The sequence below is a fragment of the Pantherophis guttatus genome, chromosome 1, assembly GCF_059756535.1.
Source record: "Pantherophis guttatus breed Tessera chromosome 1, ASM5975653v1, whole genome shotgun sequence".
Taxonomy (NCBI): Eukaryota; Metazoa; Chordata; class Lepidosauria; order Squamata; family Colubridae; genus Pantherophis; species Pantherophis guttatus.
This window is the reverse complement of record NC_142063.1, coordinates 152665662-152684479: the sequence shown is the minus strand read 5'-3', so window position 1 is coordinate 152684479 and position 18818 is coordinate 152665662. Positions and strand designations below refer to the sequence as shown.

The 18818-nt window shown below is 39.3% G+C and overlaps 1 protein-coding gene across 1 annotated transcript in view; it reads right to left on the bottom strand.

Moving 5' to 3' along the window:
* The window catches only part of MYO3B (myosin IIIB), a 252059-nt gene that overhangs the window by 64994 nt on the left and 168247 nt on the right, over positions 1–18818 (bottom strand). Inside the window, exons 28-30 of the mRNA XM_087882018.1 lie at positions 15894–16008; positions 1896–1953; positions 692–827 (exon numbers count right to left, since the gene is read on the bottom strand). Of these exons, the coding sequence (XP_087738144.1) occupies positions 692–827; positions 1896–1953; positions 15894–16008 (309 nt within the window). The remainder of the gene's footprint in view (positions 1–691; positions 828–1895; positions 1954–15893; positions 16009–18818) is intronic.

Sequence of the window (18818 nt, the reverse complement as noted above, 5' to 3'; positions counted from 1 at the left end):
ACTCAGTTGGTCCACTGCACTATATATTTCAAATATACAAATACATGTAATAATCCTCAAGGCCTTACTTGGGTGGATAAAACAGTTAAAGTGTCAGCATATAAATGTTGTTTTGGATAGATTGCTTTCACCTATTGTTCCCTTCCTGGTACAGGTTTGATATTTCAGTCGTATTAAAATATTGTCATCATAGATAGGACAAAAAAATGATCTGGATTTATTACTAAGCCTCTGGGCCATCTTCACTAGAGCAACGATTTCTGACTCCCATTATTTACCAATAACAAGAAATGACACCCTTCTCACTTGTACATCTTAAATTAGGATTACAGGATCTGAATCTGATTCTGCAAATGTTATGTAGGCAGAAGTGAGAATGAAGAGGAATAGATAGTCCCAAAGGTATATCTAAAATATAAATCCTTGAGATTTACTGTGTTGTATAAGATAATAGCTACTATGTCATCAGCTGACAATGCCCATGCACGCAATAGGGAAAGATGGAGTAGATTGCTTTTGTAATTAATTTGTATTATTTAAAATTAAGGAGAAAAAGATTGACAGGATAACTTTCCTCCTGCTGAATCGGTTGTCTATCTGTTTTTCATCCTTTTAGGGAATTGTAAGGATTTCTTTTTACATAAGAAAAAATATATATGTTAACAACTATGCCTTTCTATACATTTCCTACCTTGACTTTCCAGTGGTCTTTGTGGACAAGAAAGCTGATGATCTGCAGCTAAACGGGTGTAGCAGAAAGGTTGCAAATCTTTCACTTGATCTGAATGTCTCAGAATGGCCAGGGATGCTGAAGTTTCAGCTAAAATCTTGAAAAGAAAAAAGAAAAGGGAAAAAAAAGAGTTGTTTTTCAATCCAGCTTTGTAGTTGTCAAGACATGAACCTAGTATTTTACAACTGTATTACATTTAATATTCTGGATGGTCTCTGGCAAGATTCAGTGCTAGATTGGAGAGTCTTCCCTAAACTGGTCCCTCCAGATGTATTCAACTACAACTCTCAACCGGCATGTCTATCATATTTGGAGGGATTCAGCCAGGGAAGTTAATAGTACCTTAGAATTCTGTCTAGTGAATCCAGTTCTGTTGAGCCTACATTTGAGTGGGCCAAGCCCTGTGAATTTCCTTAGCAGCTGTGTTTTGCAACAATGTCACAAGCCTTGTTTATTTATTTATTTATTTATTTATTTATTGGTCCTTCCTACTACCTGTTTCCCTCCCTGGCACAGAAAAACTGTGAATAATGGCATATGATATATGCTGATTTTTGCTCAAAGTTAATTTGTATCTTTAGAAGTAAAAAAAAAGCTATAGGAAGGTATTAATCTGCTTAACATTTCTAAGTACATCATCCAAGGGATTTTGCTTTTTTAATCTTACATATGCTCAGCAGAGCTACTGGCAAAAACTGTACATTTTCTTCATTTCATCCTTGCAACATCAAATGGTAAGCAGCAAAAATTGGATCAGACTTCAAAGACGGCTGTGCTCCCAGTCACAGAGCGACTCCTCCATTTCACATATTGAATTCAAACAGGATATCAAAGTGCTACCAAAGAACCTCAGGTCCTTGTGAAAAAAAAAAAAAAGAGGATCTCACATCTGTAGAAAGTGAAGTGCGCAGACAAATCACCTCAGGGACCAGCTAACATTTATTCACAGCAGCAGATTTCCAGCCTTTTGATTCCGTTGTTCACTTGTACCTCCCTGTCTTTCTACAGAACAAAAGTTCTTAGCAAGCAAGGCTTTTGTCTCCAAGACTTGAAAATATTCCTAATGGTTTCATATTCTGATAGTTGTGCCAAGTAACTGTGAACATGCTTCTGAACTGTAGATTTAGGGATCTTATATCATTTTAGAGACTGAATGTCACAGTACCTTGCTTGTTTGTTTTTCAAAAAAGCACTGTTTTGCAGGAAAACTGCTATTTTTCTGTCTGAAACAAGAAAAAAGAAGTTATTTTTTTTCTTAAGCCAGCATTAACTTCTATGTCATTTCCCTTCTGATTCCTGTATTCCCTTTAAGTTTAATCCCCTGATAATAATTTCTCACAACATAGCTATTATATTTCTAAAGATTTTATTTAAAGATATTACATTTATTTCTTTTCTTTGAGGGATATTTTCAAAAGTGACAACTATGTGTGGAATGTTCTGCTATAAAATTAAAGAAACACAAAAGAAAAATGTTTCCTTATTTTAAAAGCACTGGCCCTAAATCAAAAGGGGAAGTTGTGTCTGCTTGCAAATTTGCTCATTTACATATTTCTATTCTCATCGGCTATCAAAGAAAGAAGTCACTTTTGAAAGCAATTGTCCTTTCTAGCTGGCCTCTTCAGCAGACACCTGCTGCCCTCACCCCCTCTTAAATCACAAAGGTTGGGGAATTCAAGCTGTTGTGTCCTTTGCTCTCAGATCATTCACTACATGAAATTTCACAGTTACATATTATTGGCTAACTAATTCCAGAGGACACAAAAGAATCCTCCCCTACACACACACACACACACACACACACACACACACACACACACACACACACACACACACACATTTTGGCTGAGAAACTATCTGGAACTTATAATAAACACCATTATAATTTTTTATTTACAGATACAGTAACGTTGAAAATACTGTAATTTGCCATTGCATTGCTAAAAAAAGCACATTAAAACTTTAGCTTTACAATCATTCAGACTGATCTTTTGCTCAAAGGTACTCTGTGACTCATGGACTCTGTCCATTCAAAACTCTACACATCGTGTTCTCTTTTTCACTCACACTACACACCTAACAATGAAGTAGATTCAAACACTGGGTTCACATACAAGTTTACAGAGGAAGCCAGTAATGACCTGCTTCACACAGAATACTAAACCATACGTCAAGATTTTCAATGCTTTAAATCCATCAGGCATAAGGCACAACCCCAGCAGAAGTATAATTTAGTTTTGAGGTGCAGGCAATTTATCTGATCAAAGACCAGACTATTCACTATTGTCAACATATTGAAAACTGCAGTCTAAACGTTCAGGAGAGCTGGAACCAATCTGGGCATGAAATTTTAAGGGACGAATAAAATGTTTTTTACCCTATAATCCTGCCCCTAACATGCTCCCAAATGGCCACGATACATAGGTTCCTTGGTGAATGACAAAACGCTACTTGTAAGCTACCCTCCGTTTTTACATTCTTGGTTTAGCACAGTGTACAATCCCAGCAATGAGAAAGGGAGATTATAGGAAAAGCTATTTTCCGTTACAATTTAGATTTAGGAATCAGTGCTACATTTTTTTAATAAAACAACATCTCCACTCAATCTTCTTTTTGTTCCCAGATCCTTCACCATTTGGATAGCCCTTTTCTGAATTCTATGCTCCTATTCACAAACTTCAAAATAGCACTTGCTTTTAAGCAGTACATCACACTGCTGATTCACGTTCGATGTGTAGTCAGCTAACACTTGGTGCATTTCACCTATACTAGTGCCAAGACAGATCTTCCCCATCCTATATGTAGCCCTTTTATTCGTCCTACTGACATGCACAAGCCTGTCTAAATCTTTTTTCTCTCCTCTCTGTTAATAGTCATCCCTTCCAACTCTATGTCATCTGCACACTTGATAAGCACATATTCCTACAATAAACTGGAAAATGGCTCTGATACAATATTAGTAAATAAGCTGTTGTGATTTGGGTGAGCTCCCATTCCTTGCCCCAGGTCCTGCCCTCCTTATGCAAATCCTTATTTAGAGGAAGGACATATATCTGGACAAGATGGGTGGCACAAAAATTTAATAAATAAATATATACACATCCTCTACCAAGTGTAAAACATTCCGGGTTTATGCAAACATTTGAATCGTGCTCATGGGTCATTGTAATTTGACTACATGTTCCATTCATGCCTTACAGGGCCATAATAATTTTGCAAATGAGGGCAACAGCTTTGAAATTAGGTCCCTTCTTAAATGTGCTTGGGTCTAGTAATGAAGGACTAATGGTTCACATACTATAAGTCAAGTTAACCGTGAATGTACATAACTTTTCAGCGAGCACCCGCCGCACATGCGCCCCACCCCCTGCATGCGCCTCGCCCCCATGCATATGCAGGGTGCAGGGTGGTGCAAAAGGCTTGCGCCTGGAAAGCCTCCTGCACCAATCTGGAAACCAAAATGGGGTGTGGGGGCACTGCGTGAGATCCCCCCGCACCCCATTTTGGGCCTGGAAAGCCTCCTGCACCCCCCTGCATGCGTGGCAGAGACCCAAAGACCAGCTGGTTGGCAGGAGGCGCGCGCATGCACGTTGGAGCTGGGTTGGGGCGACAGCTGGCGTGCCTGCAGAGAGGGCTCTGCGTGCCACCTGTGGTTCGCCATCATGGTGCTATATTATTTATTTAAAAATTACATGAAGACTCCAATCATATCATCTTTCTCATGTAACCATCCCAAATATGAGATAATTGGATGAAAAACATATGTATAATTGGCTCTACCTCTCTGCATTCATAATATAAAATGCAATAATATAAGAATGCATAATAATATAATAATAGTGCAATAATACAAGAGAGCTAGTTTGATGTAGTGCTTAAGGCATTAGGCAAAAAACCAGGAGATTGTGAATTCTAGTCTACTTTAAGCACAAAGCCAGTTGGGTGTCACCAGTCATGTCCTCTCAATGGCAAATTCTGAAAAACCTTGTCAAAAAAACTGCAGGGACTTGGCCAAGAGGAAAAAACTGATTCAAAGGTATCTGCAGTGGTGGGCTGCTGCCGGTTCAGACCGGTTCGGGCGAACCGGTAGTTCCAACCAGTGGGTGGCCCCGCCCACCCGCCCTGGCACCATCACGTCCTATATAATCGCCAGGTTTTCGATGTTGTGCACATGCGCGGAAGGTGCGCTCGCATTTTCGGTTCTGGGCGAACCAGTTGTTACAACGGGCAGCAGCCCAGCACTGGGTATCTGTGTGTGCGCGCACACATACATATATACACAGGCAAGTCCTTTTAACAATTTGTTTTCATGGGACTGATATCAACTACATTTCTTGGCAGATATTATTAATGGCAGACCAAGCCTCTATTTCTACTTATGCAAGCAATGGTAAACATATTTCTTATATTCACTTTTACCATGCCAAATCTTACATATTTTCATCATTCTGTAATAACCCAATCCCTTTTAACTGTCGTTTTTCAAATCTTTTTAGCCTCCTTCTTTGTAAGAAAAGTGCTTCATAATCCATATTCAATCTGCAGGGCTTTTCTTCATCTTTTTACTTTGATCTCTTTAGCTTTTTTTTTAAAAAAAACTTAAAACAATAGTTACTCTTCACAGATAAGTTCCCTTTGTTGGGGTCAAAATTGACTCTGTTGCCCCAGACCCCTAAGTTTCAACCATTCAACCAATGATCACAGCTACTTTGTTTGAGCTGTAAAAAATATAGACCACCACCAAATGGGAGCAAAGAGTTAAAGTTTCATTTCATTGCTACCATCTCAGGGATATCCAGAGTTTTGCAGCCCTCATCTGGTAGTAAACCATATACTGTACAAAGAGCAAGATTTTAAGCATTTTTCATTTTTTCATTGTTGGCCTTTAGCTTGTCAGGGAAGTGGCAAGTGGGGGGCAGTGGGGATTCAGAGAAACTGGGCAAAGTACTTGGCTTGAGAAAACACACCACTTTTTCAGGTCTGCCATATCACCCAAACACAGTCCTTTACAGGGTTAGCTCACTTGGTGCTTTTCAGAGCTGGGATTGTTGTGAAGTTTAAAAATACAGTGAATGGATGAAGTAAATATTGTCTGATGCAGTGTTTTATATTTTCACTACTTCTTTCAGACCTCTGTATCTATAGGGCTTTTTCTATTATTTTGTCTCATAGTTTATAAAAGCCATAGTCTAAGGCCGTGATGGTGAACCCGAAGTGGCACACAGAGCCATGTCACCTGGCACGTACGGCATCGCCGTGCAGGTTTCTGGCACACATACGCACACGATGATCAGCTAGCCTTTGTACGTGCAGCAGTGCTGGAAACTGGAGGAGCTGGTCTTCCGTTTTCCGGCGTGCTAGCCAGCTGATTGGTGCATGTGCATGCGCAGCAATAACCAGAAGACTTGCTGGCTGGCATGCATGCATGTGCCGGAAACCGGAAGTACCTTATCCAGCATGCGCATGCCCCCTGGGCAGCTCCTTTTCCTGGTCACGACCCTGACACGTGCGAAGTACTCCCTTTTCAGCACTCGCTGCCGAAAAGGTTCACCATCACTGGTCTAAAGCATAGAAACTCTCAGCCTGCAACACAGCTTAAAGCTGAAATAAGGCTGAAACAATCACATTGTTAAGTTTTCGAAAGATGCCCTAATTAATTCATGAGCCATGATCCAAACTTCAAAGGAAATATAGTCATTTATTAGGAGCACCATTCCGGCAATACTGGGATGCAGTTAGGACTAATCCCACGTAGATTTACGTTCCCCTATGACCCTGTCTCTCCCCTCCTCTCTGGCTATGTCATAAATCACATTCTCCAATTAACCACTTTGGCTGGCTGTGAAACCTAACGTCCTCCTTCTGATTGCGGTCAGAAGAATGTATGGAATTCACTTCAGTTCTCCCTCCCTCCTGCTCATGGCAACTTGAAAGCTTTGCAAGTTGACATACATACTGATTCCCCGAAAATATAAGAATGGTCCAGTTCAATTAGGTAGAAAATCGTTTTAATTCAACATTTTATTTCTCCCAATAGCCAGCCAGATGCTATTGTAGTGCTTGAAAGTAAGAGATAGAAATGTACTCCTCTGTTGTTCCATTGGCGTTTGGTAGCATGTTACACCCAACCAAAATTAACACTGACATAAGACTTGAAGCCTTTGATAGACTTGTCCTTCATTAATTCATCTAATCCACTTTTAAAGCCATTCAAGTTAGTGGCCATCATCACATTTTCTGGTTATACATCCACAGGTTATAGGTAGTCCTCAATTTATACTATACTTCTGTATCAGAAGCAGCATTCCAGGGCTGCAAAACTCTGGACACCCCTGTGATGGTAGCAAAGAAATAAAACTTTAACTCTGTGCTTCCATGGCGAAAAGATTCACTGGTGACATCATTGTTGCCCAGGGGTTGCCCAGTTAGTGGTTCCTTTTGCATCCCTATGAAGTTGCCCATTGAAGTGGTATAGATTTATCTACTTGCAGTCACCCACTTTCGAACCGCTGAGTTGGCAGGAGCTGGAGCCTGTGATGGAAGCTCAGCCCACTCCAATGCAGCAGTGGGTCTCGAACACAAGCCTGCCAATTGTCAGCCCAGAGTTTTAACCTCCTGAGCCATTGCGCTCCCTTAGTCCTTGATGTACATACGACCTGTTTGCCTTGTTACCTTCTGGGAGGAGACTTCGTGGTATCCGAAGCAGAACATCTAGATTCAGTCACAGTTTTGTTCCATATAGTATCAATCTTGTGAACTCTCAACAGAGGTGGGTTTCAGCAGGTTCTGACCAGTTCTGGAGAACCGGTAGCGGATATTTTGAGTAGTTCGGAGAACCGGTAGTAAAAATTCTGACTGGCCCCATCTATTCTCTGCCTCCCAAGTCCCAGCTGATCAGGAGGAAATGGGGATTTTGCAGTATCCTTCCCCCAGAGTGGGGTGGGAATGGAGAATTTACAGTATCCTTCCCCTGCCATGCCCGCCAAGCCATGCCACACCCACCAAGCCACACCCACAGAAATGATAGTAAAAAATTTTGAAACCCACCACTGACTCTCAAGTTACCTCTTTCCTCTACATATTCAAAATGGACAGTGATTAATATAGTTATAGATATAGATATAGATGTATGCTGCAGGTATATATTTATGTATGTATATAGCATGTGCATATGTGTATTATGTATGTGTTTGGGTATATACACTTTTTCTTGAGAGCAGGCAACAGAATTCTCTGCTCTGCTCTGCTCTGCTCTGTTCTGTTCTGCTCTCCTCTTCCTCTCCTCTCCTCTTATAATTGAGCCTGGAATTATGGTGTTAAATTGTTGCAGTCATTAATCAGATCACCACTGGGTGTGTGGCTGCCAAACCTTTGAAATCAGGTTATAAGGCATTTTTTGCAGGGGGGTATCCATTGTAACAGAATGGTCACTAAGCGTCTAGCCATATTGAAGGACTACCTGTACTTATGTACTATGTGAAGAAGTACTTTTTAAAATCTTTTGAATTTCCCACTAATCAGCTTCAGATGATTATTAGATGACCCTTGTTTTCTGTTTCTCCTGTTTTCCCTCCATACTAATTTTCTCCAGTATTGAAAACCAGACTACAGGATCATCATTTGAGGCACTATCCTCCTCTTATATGTTTGTTTGTTTGTTTGTTTGTTTGTTTGTTTGTTTGTTTGTTTGTTTTGTCAGATTTATATGCCGCCCTTCTCCCGTAGGACTTGGGGCGGCTCACAACAATAGAAAAACCCGACAATAAGTAAAAATTAAATAGTATTAAAACCAAATTAAAAATCCCCAAATACCCAAATTAAAATCTGCAGCAGATCAGGGAAGTTGGTAGAAGAGCCATGTCTTTAGGTCGGCGTGGAAGGTGCGGAGGTCGGGGGCCATCCGGAGCTCGGTGGGCAACCCATTCCAGAGGGTCGGTGTGGCCACAGAGAATGCCCTCATCCTGGGAACCGCCAGCCGACACTGTCTAGCTGAGGGGACCCGGAGGAGGGCAGCCCTATGTGAGCGCACTGGGCTGTGGGAGGACGGTATCCTGCAAATACCCCGGCCCCATGCCATGAAGGGCTTTATAGGTGAGTACCAGCACCTTGAAGCGGATCCGGAGGACCACCGGCAGCCAGTGCAGCTCGCACAATAGTGGTGTTATATGGGAGTAGCGGGACGCACCCGTAACTACTCGCGCGGCCGCATTCTGGACCAGTTGGAGCTCTGGGTACGCCCCAAGGGCAGCCCCATGTAGAGGGCATTGCAGTAATCCAACTGAGAGATAATGAGAGCCTGAGTGACCATACGGAGGGCGTCCCTCTTTAGAAAAGGGCGTAGCTGGCGCACCAGGCAAACCTGTGCAAATGCCCCCCTTGTCACGGCTGTTAGATGGTCCATTAAAGACAGCCGTGAATTTATATTGTAAATGATGGATGAGTAACATATAGCTCTATGGCTCCAGGAGTTACCAAATTTCAACATCAGTAGGCTTGGTCAGTGAAGAGAGTTAATAGGAATTGTGAAGTCAAAATATCTGGAGGGGTGAAAATTGCTCAGCTTTGCTAAAATGTCACAAGTGCTAGTGGTACTGTATATCTAAATATAGGTAATATATTTTTCTCTTCTCTTTTGTTTGTTTCACTGTTTATAATTTTATTCCGCCCTAACTACATATATCCAAAATCTGTCCTGGAGGATTAGGGCATCTTCTGGAAAAGTGTAAGATAATGTAGGAAGAAGGACCAATTCATAACAATTCTTCTAAGTAACAGAAGATTAATCATAATCATAATTACAATATATACTTCTCTTTCTGAAAGGCAGCATATGCATTTAAATAATAATAACAACAATAACAACCTACAATTTTGATTTGTTACCATCAGTGTAAAGTATAATAAAAGCCAAAACTCAAACATTTCCTTTGAAAAAAGGCTCACTAAACTCAGTGGAGTGTATTTATGTATAAATATGCTTAGGATTGTGAGGATTGTAATATATGGGCCTTCCCCAAAATATTTACAGTATGAATCAAATAATCTACATCAGGATTTTACTTCTGTAGGATATCACAAAAGTAGATAAATGATTAAACCATGAATCATGTTATTGGGTATTACTGTGCTGTTAGTCTTGTTATTATCAAGATTATGAAATCTACAGCATCTGATTTTCTTTTTTCTTTTTAAAGCAATTCATCAATCTTTTCAACTGTATGGGGGGGAGGGGGAGAAACCTCCAATCTCCACTATTTCCTTTGATTGTATGGGAAAAGATTCTGCATATTATGAATGTATCATGTTCGTTGAAGCTTCTACTAGATCTTGACAGTGAGCTGTATTGTAACACTTTGTTTAGAGATACCATAGAATAAATTGAAATGATAAATGGTGCCATCAGTGAATGTAAATCATCTACTTTGCTTTTGAAACACAACATGGACAAAAAATGAACCATAGCAAAAGTCTCCTCTTGTGACTACAAACTATATTATCAGTTGCAGGAAACGAAGCAGCTATTCAAGAGTAAGACTGAAGGGAGTGAGATTCAAGAATTGCTACATAAGGAAACAGGAACTTTTCCTTATGTAAGCCGCCCTGAGTCTCCGGAGAAGGGCAGCATATAAATTGAACCAATAAATAAACAAACAAACAAACAAACAAACAAACAAATAAATAAATAAACTTTACCACAGAGGCACAAAACATGAAGTTCAAGGACTACAAATGGCTTGTATATGATCTCCAGGTAGCATCTTTCAAGGTTGTCACCAAATTATGGAAGAAAAATATTAAATACATTGGGAGTAATCCTGCCCTGTGTTTTAGTTGAAATCATGTTAGTTTAACATAAATTAAAGAAGAAATGATATAAACTTTATACTGATCCCGGCTTACAGGCCACTAAAGGGGCCTCTATTTAGTCATTTATTTCAATTAATGGGAACTCTCAAACGATACTGCCTAAAGGCAGTGATTAACAACGATTACCACTAATAAAATTAGAATTGTATAAACACTTTTAAAGCATATTATAAGAACATGCTACAAATTATTTATAAGAAATGAATTTATTGAATTACTTTAACTAAGAACAAATGTAACTGGATTGATTTACTGTGCATGATTTGGGATAGAAACCCAAAAGAGTTGTGTGATTTGTTGTAAGAGATGTAAGCTTTATCAGATTATATACACACACATATTGCTGTCAAATATAACACAAATTGAAAAGCCACAACAAGAAGTACTGCTAATATAATAATAGAATGGAAAACAAAGCTTTATTTACTGATTTTTCTTCATATAACAAGATGGGAGGTGACTAAAAACTTGTAATTCTTTCATTGGTGGTGCCTCCTCTTGGAGAATATCATCCCCAAAGATCCATCTTTTATACTTTTTTCAGTGCCAAGGGAAAGAACTTTTTATTTCCTGGCATTTTAGTTCTTTCAGAAACTTTACACTATTTAATTTTGCTGCTGGTTTTATGTGAAGTATATGTGCTGTGCTGTGGTATTTCTTGCTTCTTGTTTTAGTTCTAGTGCATGAATAATAATTCATGGTTTCACTAATTTAACATTTCTTCTAATCTACACCATTCAGAAAATTTCTGAATAGGTAATCTAAAGGTATTATCTAAAGGTGTAATCATTAACTAAAAGGGCTCCCAGTGACACAGCAGGGACAACACAGTATTGCAGACAAACTCTGCCCACAGCTGGGAGTTCAATCCTGAAGGGGCTCAAGGTTGATTCAGCTTTCTATTCTTCCGAGATCGGTAAAATTAGGACTCAGATTGTTGGGAACAATATGCTAACTCTGTAAACTGCTCAGAGAGTACTGCAAAGCACTATGAAGTGGTATATAACTCTAAGACCTATTGCTATTGCTAAATGTTAGCAATATTTAGTGTTTCTGGTTAGAAAAATTGGCAAGGGGGGACAGGAGAATTATAGAAGGGTGCAAAATTATGCCTGGTGCAGAGAGAGTAAACAGGAAAATTATTTTCTCTTTAATTAGACTTGAATCTGAAGTTAAGTCGTGAAGTTAAATTGTGGGAGATATAAAAGGAATGCCTTGTTCGTAGTTCCCAAGGTGTCAGAAATAATAATATGCCTGCCAAGATATGTCTGCTTCTCACTTATTTTTATTTTTAAAATAATAAATGGGAAACTAACATGCTACCAAGCAAAGCCCTAGGCCTGGCATATATCGCAGAGACAATTTATTGATGGATATATTCATGATATAAAAAGATTGAAGAATAATAAATAGCTATGGGATGAAGTTGCTTACACATAGAAGAACAGCCTGGACAAGTTTTAAAGGGATGAGGCAAATTAATGGTGAATAAAGTACCAATATCATGGTAACATCTGTATGAGGTATTTCTCATACTGATAAAGGGAATAGCAGATACCAAAACAATGGATAAATGCAGATTGCCTTGCCTTCATGCAAAACGCAAGAACCTCCTTTCCACAGCAAAGGAATACAACAACACACATATACAAGGAAATGGAAGAGAGTTTTGGCAACTACCTATAAATTTCCCTATCTGAAAGTACAATATTTGCTAGAATTTGCTAGAATTCTTGTGTGGCAACTCTAACTTTCCTTCTAATCCTTCTGTTCACCAGGACTCTTCCTGTTTTGTTCCTTGGGTTAAATCAATTTACAGTAGATTGTAAGGAGATGAATTGACAATTTAGATTGTCAAAAATGAATGAATAATGCCAGGAGTTTTGACTGGATTACCATTATTTTCAATAAAATTAATAGGATTGTTTTCCAATCATGTCTTTAATAAATTACCCCATTTTGGCTCAGGATAATTACACTCTAGTTGCAACTTTTGGAGGTTTACAGGGACCACACCAAGATTCTGAAATAAAGTTCAAATAGCTGCCAATCCGTATCACTAACTCTTACAGATTTCCTGTTTCAAAACAGTCTGGGTCCCAGTGAACTGACAGCTTCATGCTGTTCCTTTCAGACTGTTTAGTTTTCCACCCAGGGAGGGTTTCAAAGGGGCACATGCCCCTTTGATGCTCAATTTAATCAATGGAAAATTTCCTCCTGTGGCTAAAATTGCAATCTTTTTGCAGCCACTCAAGGGCAAAGGTAACGTGACACTGTTAAAATGAATTTGCTAATTATGTCCTACTAAAAATGATTCCCTTTGCACCTAGAAGTTCAGACATTTATTATTTGCCTGAGAGATGACTAGGAGTATAGTAGAGAGATTTGTGCATAAGCCTAACTCTCTTTGGTAAATACCTGAGGCATGCCACAGGTAATATTTTGGTAATATATTGTACTTTGCTGGGCAGAAAATGGGAGAAGATGGAGATAAAGCAATGTTTGTTGTCTTTCAGAAGCTGACAAAAAGTTGCAAATGTAATATGTATTTTCTGCTTCTGCTCATATTATTTATCTTTATAGTCCTACTCCCCTCTTGTCAGTGAGTAAACCCAAATTAAGTTACACTCACGTTTAATATTGCCATGAATAGAATGGGATGGGATGGGATGGGATGGGATGGGATGGGATGGGATAGAAAATAGAATAGAATAGAATAGAATAGAATAGAATAGAATAGAATAGAATAGAATAGGAATAGGAATAGGATAGAATAGAATAGAATAGAATAGAATAGAATAGAATAGAATAGAATAGAATAGAATAGAATAGAATAGAATAGAATAGAATTCTTTATTGGCCAGGTGTAATTGGACACTCAAGGAATTTGTCTTTGGTGCATATGCTCGCAGTGTACATAAAAAGAAAAAAATACATTCATCAAGAATCATAAGATACAACACTTAGTGATAGTCATAGGTTACTAATAAGCAATCAAATCATACTAGGAAACAAAACAATATAAATCGTAAAGATACAAGCAACAAGGTTATATAGTCATAAGTGGGAGGAGATAGGTAATAGGAAGGATGAGAAGAATAATAGTAGGCAAATACATTTTCTAAGCTTTTTACAGGAAAAGATGCTTCCATAGATGTCCAGAAAAAGGAGGGATTGAGATAAATGGGAGAACCTACTGCTGCGTTATTTGTCTGACAAGAGATTTGTTTAAATATCTGTAAGGAGACTCCAATAATTGTTTCGCTGCCATATCTTTTCCAGGCATTGGAACTTTACTTTTCCTCATTGCACATGCTCAAGATCCACCTGCTGGGATAAATTTTGAAGGTACCCTGAGAAAAGGGGGCTGGAAGAATTAACTGCCTCATGTTCATTGAGCAGAAATTGCTTCTGTTTATAAAAACACTTCACTGCATTCTATCCTGGGTTAGAGGCAAATGCATAATATGAAATTTGCTACTGTTCTATAAGGTTTAAGAAGCAACCAGAAAAAATATGTGATCCAGGCACAGATTTGGTGTGTGGAAACTGAGAGGAGACAGAATAAAAACCAGGTTTTATGAGGCCTGTTTAAAAGCTGCATTCCCTAATGGAAAGATTAATTTCCATGGTACAGTACCAGCTCTAGGCAGAGGTCATAATTTATATACTGCTTACCATATGTCTTGGCCCAACTGTATGCTATAGAGTATCATTAGAATATACAGTCTGACCCAGAAAATAGTGAGATTTGACTGATCCACAGGAGAAGCAGCTTGGAAACAGCTTGCCTGAAGACTATTTGGTAAGAGTGTTTTTTCATCTTTTAAAATGAAATTAAGGGAAGATTTCAAGCTCAGGCTTTGGAGGAAACATTTGACAGAGTGCTGAAGAAGAATTTTTACATTCTCCAATCTTCAAGGAATAAAAGGCTGATGACAAGTTACTTACCACATAATTTTTCTCAAGGAGAAAGAATTATACCATCTAATGATAAACTAGAGCACATTGCCTTAATGTTTTGCCTCTGGCAGTCTTGAAGGATAACCTTCCTAACATTCCTATGGGAGACCAGAGCTACTCTTTGGCTCAAGTGAGGTGTAGACTGTGGCTCATGTTCTACATATGTTTTCTGACCTAGGCTTCCTCAGTCAGTAAAACACACCAGTAGTCCCAAAAACCTCTTTTATTGCAGCAGCTGTCAATTCTGTTCATTCACAGATGAGTCCCAAATAGTTGTAAAGAGTCCTTCGGGATAAGGCTGATAAGCACCCACCTTTATCTCCCTTGACACGCTGCCAAAGACCTAATTGGCAAAGCCACACAGAGTCCAGAATCAAACAGAGCTTCACACTTTAAACTGAACAGAATTAACAATGTTGTTTCCTGCAAAGGCCCACGTGCCTTTGTTCCTCTTTTCAGTCTTATGGGAGGGGCTAATCATCTCCAAGCCCTACTCCCAAGTTGTCCCTTTTGTTTTAACTGTTCTTGCCTTTTGGCAGCTCTGTGCATGCGCGCACTGGGAACAGGCTCCCCCAGTTCCTCTGCCTCGCTGAGGTCCAACTCTGGAGGCTCCGGAGGCAGCACGTACCTCCCAGATGGCCCTTTCTCTATCTCCGATGCAGAGCCCTCATCCGAGCCTTTTCCAGACTCCGGGACTGGCCCATGTTCCTCCCCAACCTCCTCACTGTCTGACTCTGCTGCCAGCTCCGCAGGCTGCCGGCGGACTACAACAATATGGCTCTTTTCAGTGGAATTCTTTCTGCCTCTCATATTCCATTTTAAACTCATAAATCAGGAAGATTGAATGTATTTACACTTCTTTTTCATTGATAGAACACATACAGCTGTTACTCTTAATGCTGGCAAATTTTGTGCAATGGCTTGTTGAGTCCACCAAATGGCATTTCAAGAATCAGGTTAGAGATCTTAAGTGATTTAGATCCTGAGCTTTTAACAGGATATTGCCAAGATGGCTTTTATTATTGTTTATTACAATACATACTGTACTTAGTTTTGACTGGCCAGTGATTATAATGAAAAATACATAGATTAATTATCTAAAGTATAAAACTAAGCCGTTGACATATGAATGCTACAAATCATATTCACAAACTTGCATGAATAGACACTTCCTTCAAAAACAGTATCTGATTCAGCTCATGATGAATATAGTTGCTCAGGACCTACCCTGAGTTGTACTCACCAGCAAGGTAACTAGTGTTTAGTGAACAAAATGTCTCCCACTACATACTTTCTCTCTAGATTCTTTTTCAACAGAATAATTAAAACTTACCCATTTTCTTCATATCTGAGACTGGAAACAAAGTCCACTGATTCCACATCTGTTTGATAGCCAATACTATTCTTCCATCTTCTATAATTTTTGCGTGTTAAATATCCCCTGAAAGCTAAGCAAACATTAGCAAAAAAGAAGATTAAAAATGGAGCAGCATTATCTGACATTTTGCAACAGACGGAATACTCTTTGTTCAACTTCTAGAAAGAAACTAATTCAGATTTGATTCGGTTCTGCAGCCTCTGGCTGCAATCACCCTCCAGGCTACAAAGTTTACTGACCATTACAAATGAATGGCATTGCCAAAGGTCTGATCTGAGAACAGCTACAGATGAATTTTGTCAGCAAGCTATTTTTGTGGAGAAAACTGAATCATCATTTATTTGACTCATCCTAAGCATCTGCTGGGCAAATATTTTTATTTTATCTGTTTTAATATACTTTCATCCTTCTTTTTCTTCAAAGAATTCTAGAAAATTCATGAATTTAAATCCTGAGTAATTAAGGGCTTATCTCTCTATATTATAAAGCACAAAGTATCTCACCTGCCTCATTTTAGCAGGTAATGTTGATATGACCTCTAACTAATTCCAATCACTCATATTTCAGGAGTTGTAGAAACATAGAATAGGAGCAACTGACTTTCTGTTCTCCAGAAGTTTTGAGCTTTAGCATCTACAATCTCTTGTCCATAGAGCTGAAGAAATTGAGGAAATAGATGACAATTTGATATCAAAGGATCCAGAGGATATCAGGTCACCTACTATTATCTATTATTATAGAGATGGCTCTGAACAATACCTCAGCAGGCAAGTAAGATCATACGAGAAAAGTCAATATTGAAGAGGGTGCTATTTTTTCAGGCTAATGAAGAAGTTACATGGCTCTCTTTACTGTTTTTCTAAACATATAACATATAAGTTAATGTCAGCAGTAAGGCAATACAAACATGCCTAGATATCAAAGATTCTGCGCAGGAAGATTTGTATTTTATTTATTATTTATTTTATTTGTTTGTCAAACATGTACAAGATAATAAGTACAGGTATGAACATAAACATAAACAAAGGAAGTAAATACAGATAAATGGGGACAGTAAGACAGGGATGGTAGGCACACTGGTTCACTTATGCATGCCCCCTTTAGCGATCTGTTAGGAATGGGGTGAGGCCCACGGTAGACAGTTTGAGATTGAAACTGTGAGGGTTTGAGGCTGTAACAATGGAGTCAGGTAGAGCATTCCAGGCAATGACCATTCTGTTGCTGAAGTTGTATTTTTATCCTTAATAGTGTTCATATAGATGAGAAGTAATTTCTATGGAATATGTTTTCAAAATATCTTGCTAATATTGATGGGAAAGCCAGTTTGGTGTAGTGGTTAAAGCTGTGATGGTGAACTTATGGCACGCGTGCCACAGATGGTAAGCGGAGCCCTCTCTGCAGGCACACGAGCCGTTGCCCAGCTTAGCTCCACCGTGCATGTGCGCGTGCCTCCTGCCAGCCAGCTGATTTTCGGGTCTCTGGCACGGGGGCAGGATGCATGCGGGAGACGTGAGTCTCCTGCATGCACGGAGGTCTCATGCACATGTGCAGGGGCGGGAGGGTGTCTTGCACGCATGTGCAGAGGGTGGGGGGTCTCGCATGCATGCGCCCCCCTGTGGCCCATTTTTGGTCCCAGGAGGCCAAAACAGGCCGTGTGGGGGTCACATATGCATGCACAGGGGCGTGGTATGCAGGGGACATTGCATTCTGGGTGTGGGCATGCGCACACGCAACATCCCCCGCTCCCCCCACTTTTGGCATGCAACAGCAAAAAGGTTAGCCATCACTGGGTTAAGGCATCAAACTAAAAACCAAGAGACAATGAGTTTTAGCCTCAGACATGAAGCAAGCTGGGGAACCTTGGGCCACTCACTCATTCTCAAGTCTTAGGAAACAAGCAAGAACAAACCACTTTCAAAAAACCTCGTCAAGAAAACTTCAGGGATTTTTCCAGACACTTACTAGTAGTCAAATAAAATAAGATATGATCAAATAAAATAAAATAAAATTTTCATGCTCCAATATCTCAAGAACTCCAATATGTCAACAACTGAGCTCCAATGACTCAGATTAAGACTATGCCCTTCCTTCAAGAAGAAACAAACTTATCAGTGAGAATTAACTTGGTTGAGGATTCATCCAGAAAGGCTAGCTTTAGCTAAAATTTTAATCAGTAGAATCTCAGACAAGCATTAGTAGAGACAGAGCTGACTTCTAGTTGAGAAACAGCCTTTCACATACAAAAAGCAAGTTGTAATACAGATCCTATAGAAGAGAATATATGTAGCTCAAGGGTTGAACTGTGAGGACCTTGGTGCTCTCTGAACTTGATTGTTTTCTTGCAGACATTTCATTACCAAACTAGGTAGTGTCATCAGTGCAATGAAACGCCTGCAAGAAAACAGTCAAGTTCAGAGAGCACCAAGGACTCCACTGTAGCACAGTTCCTAAAAATTTATACAGAGCTTATTCTAAAGTTCTTGTGTCTTTGAAAGCAGCTGTATAAAATGTGTCACAATCTACACATTGTCCACAATATGGCTCAAATTTGATGGGAAAAAAGTGGGCCATTTATCTTACAGAACAGAACAAGATAGAACAGAACAGAACAACAGAGTTGGAAGGAACCTTGGAGGTCTTCTGGTCAAACCCCCTGCTTAGGCAGAATCTTCCCATTCTGCCTTACCATAAATAATGTTCCAGTGAGTGATAGGCCAGGTAATATAGACATATTATTTTTGGAAATAACAAATAGGTAAGAGATGACTGGACAACTAAAATGCTTTTCTTTATTCCCTTTAACAAAGAGATATAAAACAGGCTGGTCAGTTTCAAGACAATCATAAAATGTCTTTAAATACTTCGAAAACAAAGGAGTAA